The sequence below is a fragment of the Tachysurus vachellii genome, chromosome 4, assembly GCF_030014155.1.
Source record: "Tachysurus vachellii isolate PV-2020 chromosome 4, HZAU_Pvac_v1, whole genome shotgun sequence".
Lineage (NCBI taxonomy): Eukaryota > Metazoa > Chordata > Actinopteri > Siluriformes > Bagridae > Tachysurus > Tachysurus vachellii.
This window is the reverse complement of record NC_083463.1, coordinates 7805347-7822611: the sequence shown is the minus strand read 5'-3', so window position 1 is coordinate 7822611 and position 17265 is coordinate 7805347. Positions and strand designations below refer to the sequence as shown.

General features: G+C 36.5%; 1 protein-coding gene across 1 annotated transcript; it reads right to left on the bottom strand.

Annotated features, from left to right (window-relative positions):
• Window positions 1–146: 146 nt before the first annotated feature.
• Window positions 147–11494, bottom strand: mpl (MPL proto-oncogene, thrombopoietin receptor). The gene is made up of 12 exons (XM_060867535.1): window positions 11377–11494; window positions 9865–9985; window positions 8758–8930; window positions 8527–8684; window positions 8123–8276; window positions 7645–7750; window positions 7387–7550; window positions 3059–3201; window positions 2781–2940; window positions 2633–2702; window positions 2447–2534; window positions 147–1284 (listed from the first exon to the last, which is right to left on the bottom strand). The coding sequence occupies exons 1-12, from the start codon at window positions 11456–11458 to the stop codon at window positions 853–855; spliced, it is 1851 nt and encodes a 616-aa protein (XP_060723518.1). The 5' UTR covers window positions 11459–11494; the 3' UTR covers window positions 147–852.
• Between the last annotated feature and the right edge of the window lie 5771 nt (window positions 11495–17265).

The window sequence follows — 17265 nt, the reverse complement described above, 5'->3', positions numbered from 1 at the left end:
CTACATTTCTACAGCAAAAACACGATTTTGTGAATATTTCTCTGCTGTTACGAATGGTGCCGAACTGTCATGTCCTTTATAGTGTACTCCAAAAATAGGTATAACGGTAATAGATTATTAGTCCAGCCTATTCACACATACATTTTAATTTTCAGTAAAATGAAGAATTTTTATTTAAAAAAAAAAATAGATTGAGAAAATAATGCAGAAATTCATCTAAATTAAAATGACGTACAATAGATTGCTAAATATTTATTACATAATACATCTGCAACATATTTTGCTATCCTGTAACATACTGTTAATATAATATAAACAACTATTTGTGATTGCACACTGAATAAATGTAATAGTTTACAACACGGTGAACTCTATTTCTCCTCTAATAAAAATATATATATACACACACGAAACTGAAAATTGTGATAATCATTTGCTTCAGTGAGGAGTTTTGTTTTTTTTTTTATCGATATGTATTTGAGTCTGAAAAGTCTGGCACTTTTTTTTAACTTGTGGTAAAAAAATTTCAAAGTGATGACTTTGGAAAATCAGTTGGTTTTTACCACAAGTGGTTCAACAGAAATAACACTTACTGCTGGCTCATTTTAAAGTTTTGCAGGTTTTTTTTTCCTCTATCTGGCATGCCTTATGCTTTCAGTATAATGTATTCAGAGATACTGCACAGCCTCTAGTTTTAAGCAGAGAAATTGCATATTTGTACTACTCTCAGAGATACACAGAGATTTCCATTTTACTTTAATGCTTTCAAAACTGACAGCATGCAAATTAAACCCCAAAAGATTTTCCTACACTATGCCTACCGGAAGATGAATCTGCCCGGCCCTGCCCTTTTCACTTGTCCTTAGCCGTTGCTACCTTTTCAATATTGGTGTAATTGCCTGTTATGGTTCGGAGACTCTCAATCTCAGCTAAATAAGAATGGTTTAGGATGTTGGTGGAGGAGACTGAAAAAGTGTCCGAACAAAGAGAAGAATAACAGCAGACTTTTTCCTCAAGCTGATCCAATGAAGCATTCAGTCCATAAACATAATCGTTCCCGTTCAGGTTTGAGATGTCGTAGACGGGGCTGGATTTTAAGATGACGTACTCTTGGCTCATCTCCAGGCCCTGCTCTTCCTTGTTATCCACAGCCAACTGGAAGTGTGGGAAATCTGAGTAGTTTGATATCCAGGAAATTTTCTTCATGACTTGAGCCTCCTTATCAGACATGATCTCCACCACAGAAGCAGGGGCCTCATCATCACACAGCTTGATGTTGGGCTCCTAGAATAGGAGCACATTAGCACAGTATTATTACTTCTAGTAAATAAAATAAATATGGAATTAATAACTCTTGTACTGTCTGTGACAGCAAATAAAAATACACTGAACAATTCTTTGGTAATACAGGTCCATCTCAATAAATTAGAATGTCGTGGAAAAGTTCATTTATTTCAGTAATTTAACTCAAATAATGAAACTCGTATTAAATTCAGTACACACAGACTGAAGTAGATTAAGTCTTTGGTACTTTTATTTGTGTTGATTTTGGCTCACATTTAACAGAAACCCACCAATTCACTACCTCAAAAAATTAGAATACTTCATAAGCCACAACAAAATTTTTTTTTAGTGAATTGTTGGCCTTCTGGAAAGTATGTTTATTTATCGTACATGTACGCGATACTTAGGTAGGGGCTCTATTTGCTTTAATTACTGCCTCAATTCTGCAGTAGACTCTCTATGGGGTTCAGGTCTGGTGAATTTGCTGGCCAGTCAAGCACACCAAAAACATGGTCATTTAACCAACCTTTAGTGCTTTTGGCAGTGTGGGCACGTGCCAAATCCTGCTTTAAAATGAAATCAGCATCTTTAAAATGCTGGTCAGCAGAAGGAAGACTCTAGGACCTTGGTTTCCAAATGAAATTGAAAACTTGCTCTCATCTGAAAACAGTCCAGTTGTTCTTGTCCTTAGTCCAGCTAAGACGCCTCTGACGTTGCAGTCTTCCCCATGATTGTGTAGCCTAGTGACCCACATTGAGAGACCATTTTGATGGCTCAGGAAACCTTTGCAGGTGTTTGGAGCTGATTAGCTGATTGGCATGTCACCATATTCTAATTTGTTGTGATGGTTTTTGTTAAATGTGAGCCAAAATCATCACAATTAAAGGTACCAAAGACTTAAACTACTTCAGTCTGTGTGGAAAAAAGTTTCCATATTTGAGTTGAATTACTGAAATAAATGAACTTTTCCATGACATTCTAATTTATTGAGATGCACCTGTATGTGCATTTATTCGCTATGGGTTAATAATATGTAACACAAACACAACTTAGAATTTTTTTTTTTTTTTTTGCTTTAGAACATGAATGGCATGCTAAACATAATAGCATTATGGTTAAGATTATGCTTAAGTAAATTCTACAATGCCAAGATGTAATGTACCCAGTGTTCTCCATCAATATCTTTCAGGATATTTTCCAGAACATTTTTCAGATTTGGGACAGGTGGCCACAGAAGCCGCTTGAACGTTCTAAAGAAACATGACATGAATCACACACTAAATACACATTTGCCTATTTAGAATTTAGTACAGTGTTAATGTTTGTTGTTTAATCTGGCTTAACATACCTGGAGAAGGAGAAGAACAATACAACAGAAATGAGAAAGCCAAATAGTCCACAGGCAAGAAACAGCAACCCTGTATTAGGATAGAAACACTGGTGAACATCTTAGTAATTCAAATTCTTGTGGATTGCGCACGAGAAAGCTTGAGTACCTGTTTGTGGAATAAATTGTTGTGTGAGAGGTTTAGACCAATCACTCCACTGCCCTCTGTACAATAATCCATTGGGGATAGCTTTAATTTGAATGGTGTAGTAGCCACTGGCTTGTACATCCAGACAGGTGCTGGTATTAGGATTTTGCATTGTAAAAATCTGGCACACAAAAGCGTTTAATTCACAACCAAAAAGTGGAAATCTTCTATAAAGTCATAATCCATTCTTATTTAGTTAGACTTTGTCCTTTATGCGTGTTCTTGTGTATGTTCCTTACCTTCCACTTGTTCTCTCTTTGTGTCTGGTAGCGAATCTGATACAGTAAATGCTCAGATATTTGTGGAAGAGGAGAAAGCCATCTCAGACAAAGCCTTTCGTCGATGATCTCCTCTTTCAGCTCTCCTGGAGGCTCTGTTTTGACTAATCATGGGGAAAAAAGACTTTTCATAACAAAGCATGATATTACAATAACTATGTAGGAAAATGGATTTGTTTGTAGGATATTTCTTATTCACGAAAATTCTGTAATTTAAGAAGAAACCTTTGTATCATATTGTGGTCTTCGGTACGTGTTTAAATGTATCCGTAAGAAGACCAAATTTATTTTTTTGTTTACTGATTGTTCAGTTTCAAACCATAACTTATATTCAGTTATTATGAGTTTCTGCACATTTACAGACACGTTATTCTGTCAGATTAAATAAAAAGAAGAAGAAATCTTAAGAAACTGAAAAAATATTAAATGTGAAAAAACAAACAAACAATAAATGCAAGCTAATAAAAATCTGTTAATTAAGACAAATTAGACATTTAGTCATTTCAGTAAGAAGAAATGCAACTGGAAGGAGATTCAAAGGAGGACCGCTTGCAGTGTATAGGTCTGCCCAATTTCCTGCAGCATCATCTTTTAATTCTGTACAACACTTTTTAGAGCCAGCACTAAGTAACCGATAAGTGCTTTGAATTAAAATATACAATAAAGTGTTTTCTCTATGCAATGTGCTTGGTGTCTACCATTCAATTCATTCATTCATTCATTCATCTTCTACCGCTTATCCGAACTACCTCGGGTCACGGGGAGCCTGTGCCTATCTCAGGCGTCATTGGGCATCAAGGCAGGATACACCCTGGACGGAGCCATTCAATTCAATTCAATTCAATTTATTTGTATAGCGCTTTTAAAGATTTCCCATTGTCTCAATGCAGCTTTACAGAAGTATGGAAACAAAAGAGAGAGAAAAAAAAAGAAATAAAAATATATAATAATAATAATAATAAAAAGAAGAAGAAAAAATTAGGATAAAAATAAATAAATGAATGCATACAATTAAAGTTTAAAATCCATTTGAAAAAGATTCTATAATTTAATAACTATAATTTAATTTGATAACTTAAAATTTAAAATACTATATATCTATCCCTATATATATATATATATATATATATATTATGGCATGCCGTTTAGGAAATTATTCATGAGAGAATTGAGTGAAAACTCGGAATATATTGAATGAATCCTGAATATATTGAATGAAAACTCGGAATATATTGAATGGATTCTCCAAAACTCGGAATATATTGAATGAAAACTCGGAATATATTGAATGAAAACTCGGAATATATTGAATGGATTCTGAATATATTGAATGAAAACTCGGAATATATTGAATGAATCCTGACGTCATCAAGACGCACCCGATATTTTGTACTTTAGGCAGAATGACTGAGTGAGCGATAAACTTATTCGCTGCTAGGTAGGTGGGTTAATATGGGTTTGTAATAGCAGATTTGGTTGTAAATTGTAAATCATTTTATTGTTATAAATTTTCAAATTACACTAGGTCATCTCACTGTATCCAAAAGACAGATATTTGCAGGTTTAAAGAAATTTAACAAAGTCACCAGTCTTGCGTGACTTTTCCAATACTTCAGGCATATTGTGTCTTACAACTGTCAATTCAGCAGCAATATGTGTCTTTTGGATACAGTGAGATGGCCTAGTGTAATTTGAAAGTTTATAACAATAAAATTATTTACAACCAAATCTGCTATTACAAACCCATATTAACCCACCTACCTAGCATCAGACAATAGGCAGACAGTAGTGTAGTGGACACCAAAAGAGATCCAAATTAGTGATCTTGATCCGTGTCTGTTAGATATGTAAATAGGGGAACTTAAGTAAAGTTGGCTGCATATTCACAGATTCGTTTCCTGAGTCAATAACTCCTGAACTAAAGGGTGTTACTACACAAATAACACCTCTTTTTTTATCGTAGTAATGTAGAGAGGCAGCTACAACCCAATTTTCCTCAATATCAGCTTTCCTCCGCGTTGGAAAAAATACATAAGTCTCTATAGTGCAGACGACTGAGAGACAGATTCCAAGGGACCGTCTGCAAAGCCCGAAAACCCGGTTTTGCACTTTGCAGACGGTCCCTTGGAATCTGTCTCTTAGGTGTTCGCACATAGAGACTTATGTATTTTTTCCAACGCGGAGGAAAGCTGATATTGAGGAAAATTGGGTTGTAGCTGCCTCTCTACATTACTACCATAAAAAAAAGGTGTTATTTGTGTAATTAGAGCGTTTAGCTCAGGAGTTATTGACTTGGGAAACTCGAATCTGTGAATATGCAGCCAACTTTACTCAAGTGATATCGGGTGCGCCTTGATGACGTCAGAATCCATTCAATATATTCAGACTTTCCATTCAATATATTCCGAGTTTTCATTCAATATATTCCGAGTTTTCATTCAATATATTCCGAGTTTCCATTCAATATATTCCGAGTTTTCATTCAATATATTCAGAATCCATTCAATATATTCCGAGTTTTCATTCAATATATTCCGAGTTTCCATTCAATATATTCCGAGTTTTCATTCAATATATTCCGAGTTTCCATTCAATATATTCCGAGTTTCCATTCAATATATTCCGAGTTTTCATTCAATATATTCAGAATCCATTCAATATATTCCGAATTTTCATTCAATATATTCCGAGTTTTCATTCAATATATTCCGAGTTTCCATTCAATATATTCCGAGTTTCCATTCAATATATTCCGAGTTTTCATTCAATATATTCAGAATCCATTCAATATATTCCGAATTTTCATTCAATATATTCCGAGTTTTGGAGAATCCATTCAATATATTCCGAGTTTTCATTCAATTCTCTCATGAATAATTTCCTAAACGGCATGCCATAATATATATATATATATATATATATATATATATATATATATATATATATATATATATATATATATATATATATATATATACATACATATATATATATATATATACATACATATATATATATATATATATATATATATATATATATATATATATATATATGTATGTATATATATATATATATATATATACATACATACATATATATATATATATATACTCACCGGCCACTTTATTAGGTACACCTTACTAGTACCGGTGTGAGCCCATCCGCCTCAAGGTTTGACGTGTTGTGCATTCAGAGATGCTCTTCTGCATACCTCGGTTGTAATGAGTGGTTATTTGAGTTACTGTTGCCTTTCTATCAGCTCGAACCAGTCTGGCCATTCTCCTCTGACCTCTGGCATCAACAAGACATTTGCACCCACAGAACTGCCGCTCACTGGATATTTTCTCTTTTTTGGACCATTCTCTGTAAACCCTAGATATGGTTGTGCGTGAAAATCCCAGTAGATCAGCAGTTTCTGAAATACTCAGACCAGCCCGTCTGGCACCAACAACCATGCCACGTTCAAAGTCACTTAAATCACCATTTCTTCCCCATTCTGACGCTCGGTTTGAACTGCAGCAGATCGTCTTGACCATGTCTACATGCCTAAATGCATTGAGTTGCTGCCATGGGATTGGCTGATTAGAAATTTGCGTTAACGAGCAGTTGGACAGGTGTACCTAATAAAGTGGCCGGTGAGTGTATATATATATATATATATAAATATACATACTATATATCTATCCCAAGGTGACGGCTGCTAGGAAAAAACTCCCTGAGATGATATGAGGAAGAAACCTTGAGACTAACCAGACTCAGAAGGCATCCTCATCCTCATTTGGATGACAATGTCATTTGTACAACAGTTTATAATTGTGCAACCGAGAGCTCCTTACACCATCACCAGGGTATGAGTTTTGTTAACTAATAGATAAGTTTTTGCTACTATTTACCTGTTAATTTGAATGTGTGATAAATTATGAGAGATTTATTCGGTTTGGCTTACACAAACATTTATACATAGCTTTACTAAAAGATTGATGAATGAGATGCATTGTGTCATTATTATTCTTTTTTTTTTGCACAGCATAGTGACTTAGCTGTTTAGTGAAAACTGCTGAAGATTATATTTACTATAATGTAATTGATAACTGGAATGACATTGTATTGCAGAAGATTAAAAGCATTAAATATAACTTAGAAAAGTACTACGTGTCATTCTTTAATATATAAGAACTGCTATTAGAATGGGAAATAAATGGGTAGTGAATATTCTGTACTAGGACTGTCTTTTAAAATATAAATGTGCATATTAATAAAGTCACAGTATTTGAAAAATAGCTTACTGCTATTGTTCATGCTGAACACGTCCATGTAAAAGGTTCGGTTAAAGAGCCCGAATGTAGCATTAAGGTAAACTTGAAACATGGTGCATTTCTCTCCGTAGAGAACACATTGACTTGCAGAGGCAATACTCTTCTCACAGGTCTTCCAACTCCCCCAAATATTCCTGAAAAAGAATCATCGTTCGCATCCAGAGATTTGTTTTATATTGAATAACTACAGAGACTACAGTGTTTATACAGTGTGGACAACATATCTACCTGATAGTTTGTTGGTAATGAAGGTTTGCTTGACCATATCGCTCCTCGTTCCACTGACAACGGATTCGGTGTAGATCAGAAGTGTGGCACTTTAACTCAATGTCAGCTACAGCAAAAAAAAAAACATGAGGAGTTCAGATTTTAAAGCCACAGATAATTCATTCATGTACAATCAGTGAATGCCATGTTTGGGACAGTTTATTAGATTTCTTTTCAGGTTTTTTTTGTTTCTTCCTAATGTTGCCATGGCCAGTTTTATTTTAAAATATATACACAAATATTTCTGTACGTAAATATGGATTTCTAAATTAAATGAAAATATCCTACAAGTTTAAAAAAGGCACACCGTGAATAGCAGTTTAAAAGATTTGGATAAGTCTGGATATGGCTTTACAATAAAACAAACAGAAATCATTTAGATGGAAATGCACATAGTTCTATAAAATGTAAATAAGCACCTTTTAATGAGCTCTCTCACCTGCTGTCTGAGGTACCATGACTGTAACTGGATGTGACCAGTGACTCCAGTGGCCACTAGTATCAGCTAAAGTGAATTTAACCCTTATCTGTACTGTGCATAGCTGTCCTGGGACCAGGGAGGTCAGCGTGTGCTCACATTTGGAACCTTTTTTCTATTTAAATAAATAAATAAATAAATAAATAAATAAATAAATAAAAAAAACAGCAATAATAATAATAATAATAATAATAATAATAATAATAATAATAATAATAATAATAATAATAATAATAAGCAAAACAAAATAAAATAATTTGTTATAAAATATTATTATTATTATTATTATTATTATTATTATTATTATTACAAAACATTTCTATAGAAATTCTGTCCTTATAAATTTGAGTCTGTTTGCAACTCACCAGTTTAACTGTATCCTGTAATGCATTCGAGGTGTAATGTAGCTCATACAGAACCAATTTTTTAAAAATGATTTCTGTTGGTGCTGGCCACTTAACCAGAATTTCCCCTGCCTTTCCAGTATGGTGAACAGATATATTTGATGGGGGATATAACAGGCCTACAGAGAGGAAATGCTTATTAATAACTCATTCACAGACACCAACTTTACATAATGTTTACATAACTCTTACAGTTGTCCTCTACATAAAGCATGTCGTTATAGACAGTTGTGTTGGTGTCTTTATCAACCATTTTGATGTTTATGGAGGAGAACATAAAAACAACATTGGATGGGAAGAAGCAGACATGGAAGAGTTTTCCTTCTGCAGTCTGCCGCTGACTTATGTTACATCTTCTCTCTTCACTGTGGATAATGATAATAGAAGAACAAAAAATATATTTTAAAAACACAATATAATAATAATTATAATAAGAAGAAGAATAACAACAATAATAATAATAATAATAATAATAATAATAATAATTACAACAACAACATCAACAACAACAACACAACAACAATTACAACAACAACAACAACAACAACAACAACAACAACAACAATAATAATAATAATAATAATAATAATAATAATAATAATAATAATAATAATAATAATAATAACAAAAACTGAAAACAAATTTGCTAAATTCAGAAAAGCAGAGCCATAACTTTAGGCAAAGATATTTAAAAGTGGTTTGTAGTTTCACTAGTTTCAGATGTGTCTGTTGTGACCACAGATAGTGTTGGAATACTGACTGTGGGAGAAAAGGTCTGAGGCACTGAGTTTAATTCATACCATGTTAATTTTGATTTTGACCAGTAGGTGGCGTTAACATGAGCTTTGCTAGGGTCAAAGTTGTTGTTTAGACACAGCCTCGCTTCTTGTTCTCTGTCAAATTCTTTTGACAATTACAGGCAAACCATTTGTAGTATTCAAGCGTTTCAGTAACTTTTGTGAGATTTAAATTTTGTGATGGCAAAAAGGAATTTTAGGAATTGCGAAAGCAACTTTTAAATATTAAATACATTAAAAATATAATATTAAAAGGATATTTTTTTTGCAGTGCAGTGTGCCTCCACACTCCACACAGGCACACAGACCTGGTCCTGGATCCTATGTCCTACACATTTTAGTGTTTTGTCAGCTAATAGCAGGAAATTAACAGCCTTTCATGAGTTTAAGTTTTTTTGTTTTTTTTTATCATAGAAAGGTTTTTGCTTATTTGCACATAGTTTATTTATTATTTCATATCATAGTTGTAATAGATAAGTAGTTTATTATGTACTGTACTCACTCCTCATCTGTTTGATAAAGGAAGTCATAGGATTGTCCTACAGGTGCCTCCCAGAAGCAGGTGAAGTCAGAAAACTTTCTTGTGAAACACATTGGGAATGCCTTTCCCTTCAGCTCCAGATCTGAAAACAAAACGGGTGCACTGTTAGTATACAAATGATTATTTAACTATAACAGACATTTCCTCTTACAGCAAAGCAATTTGCCAACAATGACATATTTTTATTACTAAAAAAAACAAGATGTTCTACTCTATTATGCTTTATCAATGCATTTAATGCCTTATTGTCCTGTTATTATTATTGACGTTTGCATTCTGTTACACTTTATTACCCTCTCGTTATATACAAATCCCTGTTTGAATATTGTGCAATAACTTATTTCTATCTATATATTTCTATCTTTATAAATATTCACAAGGTATTTATTTATACTTTATACATCATTTACAATAGCTGACTCATTCATTACTATCGCCTTGACTGCAATTGTTATTTATTTATTTATTTGTTGATTTATTTATTTATTTATTTATTTATTTATTTATTTATTTATTTATCTATCTATCTTATGATTCTTAAAATTGTAGCTTGCACCAAATTATATGTGAATTGCACTGTAAGGATTGCTTTAGTTTCGCTGTACATAGTATAGTGACAATCCAAAGCCCTGACACCGGAGAATCCTTTCAAAAATGTTCGCAAAGAAAGCTTCACCATACCAATGATATATTTTCATTGTTAAAAAGCGATAGGTTTTTAAAACATATTAAGTCAGATTATGTTTTATAAACATATTAAGTCAGATTAAGTGACTTATCCATTATAGAAGTCTCTGAATATCACTCTGATATTCTTGCACCTGGCACTAATCAACTAATCAACATAAAACCATCTAAATGCATGATGCATCTAAGTGCAACTATAATATAACTAGTAAGAAAGCATTCACTGTTGCAGATGGATTAAAAATATCAACTTGTTTAAGTACAATAAGTCAATCTTTCAATTCAATTCATTTTATTTGTATAGAGCTTTTAACAATTCCCATTGTCTCAAAGCAGCTTTACAGACGTTTGGAAACAGAAGAGAGAGAAAAATAAATAAATATATAAGAAGAAGAAGAAAAAATAAGGATAAAAATAAAGAAATAAATAAATGAATATATATACAATTAAAGTTTAAAATTAATTAAAATACTATAACTCTGTCTATCCCTATCCCTAAAGAGCAAGCCAAAGGCGACGGCGGCAAGGAAAAACTCCCTGAGATGATGTGAGGAAGAACCCTGGAGAAGAACCAGGCTCAGACAGGAACTCATTTGGGTGACACTCTACAGTAAATAATGTAAATGTAAATGTATACACATGTATTGACAGCTGTAACATTTTAAATCTGTAATTTAATCGTACCTACAAATGAATACAGGAACACTTTATTAAATATATGTTTTAAAATAAGTAGATAGTCCAGTTATTAACTAAATTATTTATTAAATTAGTACAAAAACATACCTTGTTTTGACAGATGAGAATTGCAATTCACTTGCACAGTCAGAGTAAAGAACAATGTTAACCAGGTTATCTGTAGATCCATTGTTTAGGCAGCTACACATTTAACCCATGACTATTCAGAAGCATGAGTGGTAATCGTCTTGGTAATTTGTGCAAAACAACTAAAGGTGCAAATTCTTATTGGGTGTTGAGCATAAAAAAATGGGGAGGGCGGTCTGATGTGTTGAGCCTTGGCACAAAAGGAAGTCACACAAACGCTCTTCAGAAACACATTTTCTCTTATGCAGTGCCACATTTTTGCACATTAAAAGATAAGTAGTCACAATGTTCTAACAAATCTTTACAAGCAGGCTAAAAGCTGACATATTAGTATGTCTAGTATCAATACTATTAACTTACTTTTAAAGTAATTCATACTATAAAAGCATGAAATCCAGCATGTACAGTGAATAACGTGGATATAAAATTTAATATGGTTTAGCAACTTATAAAATTCAAGTGAAAAACAAAAAGGGACACTTTAGTACAGAAATAAAAAACCTTACAATAACCTGCTTGCGAACCTTTTTACAATGAGGCATGTGACGATGCTCTATATTTACAATTCACATTCAAATTCATGTTAAAAAGTAATTATACAACAATTAGTTCTAGTCTACTAATTTTACTGAGTAAGCAGTGTTCCAAGAGTGATATTATTTATTCGTATTAAATCCATTAATATGGTAAATTTGGTGACATCATCAGTTGATACAGCAAATGATTCAGTGGGTTCAGGAAAAGAAAATGGAGGCAAGCTTGGAAAACTCAAAGTGCACTTTATAGTTCATTTTCGCTTTAAACCAATACAAGTACACACATTGTCACACATGGCTCTCTCACTTTCCCTCTTTTTCCCTGCAATAGAAGAGTCTTTGTGCGATTCAGCACAGGTATTCAGGTATTCCTTTCCACTCACTTTCCTTGATTCCACCCTCTATTCAATCCTATCTGTATCTGATGCTGAGAAGCTAGTCTCATGCATTCATGACCTCCAGACTAGACCATTATAATGTATTATATTATAGGTGGTTGTTCTGCATCTTCAATAAACAGGCTACAGTTAGTCCAAAATGCTGCTGCCAGAGCTTTTAACAGGACAAAGAAATATGACCATACAGTATATCCCCAATTTTATCATCTCTACACTGGCTACCTGTTGAGTTTAGAATTGATTACAAACTGCTGCTACTTACATACAAGGTTTTAAATGATTCAGCTCCCATGTATCTAACCAGTCTTCTAGGTCAGGTGACCAGGTAAGACAGGCCGGGCAGCCTTTCAGCCTACCGTTAATTCCCCAAACATGATAGGAAATCTGCTACAGCCAATTTTTCCCCCAGCCTGTAGACAACCTGAAACTTAAACAGCTAAAGTGTCAGATACCAAGTGATCCTCATGCTGGCATCATTCTTCTGGTGGAGCCTCTGTAATGGGATGTCAAAACAGAGGGTGAAGGCCTGTCCCAGCATATAGTATCAGAGGACGAGGACCACCCATTTGATGGCCAGACAAAAATGTACTATTGAGCTCACACCTAGAGCTTACTACTAATGTACAGAATGGGGCAATCCTCTCCCTTGTAAAACCTGCGACAACAAGGCTGCCAGCCCCTGTCCGATGTGTCTGTCTGTAAAACAAAAGGGAGGAAAAAACAAGGAAGAAATCAAGGAAATTTAAAAGGTGGCCACCACAGAGTGCACCTGTTACCTTTGTGAAAGCCTGTTGCCATGATCCATCTACTAGACTGGAACTGATGCTCCTTTTTTAGTAAGACATGAACAAAAGCTGTCTCACATCCTTTTTGGTCAAAAGGATGATCTGATGTCTCAGGCAGGCTGCATTTTCTGCTGTCATCCACCTGTCCACCTGCACACTTCTTTGGTTTTACTGGGAAATGTCAGGACAGCCATCAGTTGCTGCATGTGCCACAGGCAGCGTGTATATGCTGTGTGTGGGCAAAGAATTCTGTCCATGAGTTGCTGGAACATCACAGGATCCCAGAACAACCCCAAAGGAAGGGGAGTAAAGGGGGTCTGCCATTACCTCATTGTCAAATCCAGTGTCAATTGAAAGCAAGCCACACCTAATTGATTGAGCAGGTTGTCAATATGAGGCATTAAGTCTTCTTCTTCTTTCGGCTTTTCCCTTCAGGGGTCGCCACAGCGAATCATCTCTCTCCACCTAACCCTATCTTCTGCATCCTCAACACTTGCACCCACTAGCTTCAAATCCTCATTAATTACATCCATATACCTCCTCTTTGGCCTTCCTCTTTGCCTCCTGCCTGGCAGCTCCATGTCCAACATTCTCCTACCAATATACTCACTCTCCCTCCTCTGAACATGTCCAAACCATCTTAATCTCGCCTCCCTAACTTTGTCCCCCAAACGTCCAACATGGGCTGTCCCTCTGATGTACTCGTTCCTAATCCTGTCCAATCTTGTCACACCCAAAGAGAACCTCAACATCTTCAGTTCGGCTACCTCAAGCTCTGACTCCTGTCTCTTCTTCAGTGACACTGTCTCTAAACCATACAGCACGGCCGGTCTCACCACTGTCCTGTACACCTTCCCCTTGATTCTTGCTGATAATTTCCTATCACACAGAACTCCTGACACCTTTCTCCACCCACTCCAACCTGCCTGCACTCGCTTCTTTACTTCTTTCCCACTCTCTCCATTACTCTGGACTGTTGACCCCAAGTACTTAAACTCCTGTACCTTCTTCACCTCTTCACCCTGTAACCTTACTGTTCCACTTCCCTCCCTTTCATTCACACACATGTACTCAGTCTTACTACGACTGACTTTCATTCCTCTTCTCTCCAGCGCAAACCTCCACCTCTCCAGGTTTTCCTCCACCTGCTCCCTGCTCTCACTACAGATCACAATGTCATCTGCAAACATCATCGTCCAAGGAGACTCCTGTCTGACCTCCTCTGACAACTGGTCCATCACTATAGCAAACAGGAAGGGGCTCAGAGCCGATCCCTGATGCAGTCCCACCTCCACTGTGAACTCCTCTGTCTGACCTACAGCACACCTCACCACTGTCCTGCTCCTCTCATACATGTCCTGCACCACTCTGACATACTTCTCTGCTACACCTGACTTCCTCATACAGTACCACAGCTCTTCTCTTGGCACCCTGTCATACGCTTTCTCTAAGTCTACAAACACACAGTGCAACTCCCTCTGACCATCCCTATACTTCTCCATCAACATTCTCAGAGCAAAAATTGCATCTGTTGTGCTCTTTCTGGGCATGAAGCCATACTGCTGCTCACAAATTTCCACCACCTTTCTTAACCTAGCTTCCACTACTCTTTCCCACAACTTCATTGTATGGCTCATCAACTTTATCCCCCTATAGTTGCTGCAACTCTGCACGTCACCCTTATTCTTAAAGATCGGCACTAACACACTCCTTCTCCATTCCTCAGGCATCCTCTCACTTTCTAAAACCCTGTTGAACAAACTAGTTAAAAATTCCACTGCTGCCTCTCCTAGACACTTCCAGACCTCTACCGGGATGTCGTCAGGACCAACTGCCTTTCCACTTTTCATCCTCTTCAAGGCCTTCCTGACTTCATCCTTTCTAATCTTATCTACTTCCTGTTCCACAGAGTTCACCCCTTCTACTCTTTTTTCCCTCTGATTTTCCTCATTCATCAGCTCCTCAAAGTATTCCTTCCATCTCCTCTGTACACTCTCCTCACTTGTGAGCACCCTTCCATCTCTATCCTTAATAATTCTAACTTGCTGCACATCCTTCCCATCTCGATCCCTCTGTCTAGCTAACCTGTACAAGTACTTCTCTCCTTCTCTAGTGTCTAACCTAGTGTACAACTCATCATATGCCTTCTGCTTGGCCTTAGACACCTCCCTCTTCACTCTGCGCTGTAACTCCTTGTATTCCTGTCTATTCTCTTCAGTCCTGTCCATATCCCACTTCTTCTTGGCTAATCTCTTCCTCTGTATACTATCCTGAACTTCCTCATTCCACCACCAAGTCTCCTTATCTTCTTTCCTCCTTCCAGATGACACACCCAGCACCTTTCTCCCTGTCTCCCTGATCACTTCTGCTGTAGTTTCCCAGTCATCTGGCAGCACTACCTGACCACCCAGAGCCTGCCTCAACTTCTGTCTAAATTCCTCACAACATTCCTCCTTTTTCAGCTTCCACCACTTAGTTTTCTTCTCTATCTTTGACCTCTTCCTCTTACAGACCATCAGAGTCATCCTACACACCACCATCCTATGCTGTCTGGCTACACTCTCTCCCACTACCACTTTACAGTCACTAATCTCTTTCAGATTGCCTCTTCTACAAAGGATGTAGTCTACCTGTGTTCTCCTACCTCCACTCTTGTAAGTCACTCTATGTTCCTCCCTCTTCTGTAAATACGTGTTAACCACAGCCATGTCCATCCATGTCCATCCATGTCCATCCATCCATATGAGGCATTAAGTATACATCATATTTTTGACACCACATTGAATTTTCTAAAATCTGAACTGACCATCTCTCTTGGCGACTGAAATCACTGAGCTGGAACAGTCACTTGCTACTCCTTGATTATATTTTTGTGTTTGGGCAAACAATAGGGTTGACTGTGTACCACCACCCCTGGGGGTGTCTCAGTGTGGTGGTCTATGTAATTAGTGTGATCAGGGAGCAGGAAGAACATGTCGGAAATTTCCCGCTGCAACCTGGCAACTTCTGTAAGTTGGGACAGTGAGAGGTGGTCCCCACAAGGGTTCTCGCTCCCTGGAACAATAAGGGTAGCCTGGGTTCAGGAAACAGATCTCGGGGGAATTGGCCTCCATTTCCATATAAAAGGGACAGAAGAGAATGGGGAGAGATGGCCCTGAGAAGTAGAAGGGCCAAGTGCTCCTCTGGCAACCGGACTGCCTCATCCAGAGATGCTGGATAGTGGCACTGAACCTATTTTACCATTCCATCTGGTATTCAAGCAACAAACTGCTCCAACACCACGAGATCAATCACGCTTTCCACAGGCATCCTGGAGCTGCTGAGTGAATATAAACTGACGGCTGATGTCCTAAAACACCAGTGAATGTAAGAGCTGCCTCTGTTTTGGGCTACAGCTTACCTACTGCAAAATCATCTGCTTCAGATCTAGGCAATACAGCATGCTGATGAAGGGGAGCTGTTGAGCCACAAGCTGGGCTTCCCCGGGTAGAAGTGGTAGCAGCTGCCAGTCTTCTGCCTGGCTTGGATGTGGGCCTGGATGCGCTGCTCCTGCTCTATCCGCAAATTCAGGAGCAATTGATATTTGGTGTTTGGTGAATGCTGGACAGGGTCTTACCAGTGTAGCGAATTCAGAATGTTTGGGAAAGAGAAAACCGGAGGCATCTTGGGAAACTCAAAATGTACTTTAGTTTGTTTTTTGCACTCACAAACACACTTTCAAATACACAGCTCTGTGTGCTCAGATCTCTCCTCTGGCTCTTGTCTCTTTCTCTTTTCTCATTGCTGTAGCTCACTGCAGCAGAGAGCAGTCATTAATACAATTAGCAGAGCAAAAAAAAAAAAAAAAAGAAATGTTAAATGCCCCTAACAGTTTGACAGATCTGGAGCATTTTTCAAGACAGAGGGGAATTTTCATACCCAAAAAAATTCAAGCTGTATTATTAACAAAATGTGTGTTGTGGTTTGTATTTTCATTTTTTTAAAAGCACATTACATCTGTTATAAAAGTTCCTTGTATAATGTATACAGTTTACACAAAAGACCTGAGAATGCTGGACATTATAGATGTAACAGAATGCAAATATATTATGCAGATTGAACTTGTAATGTGTTATGAACAAATACAACTAC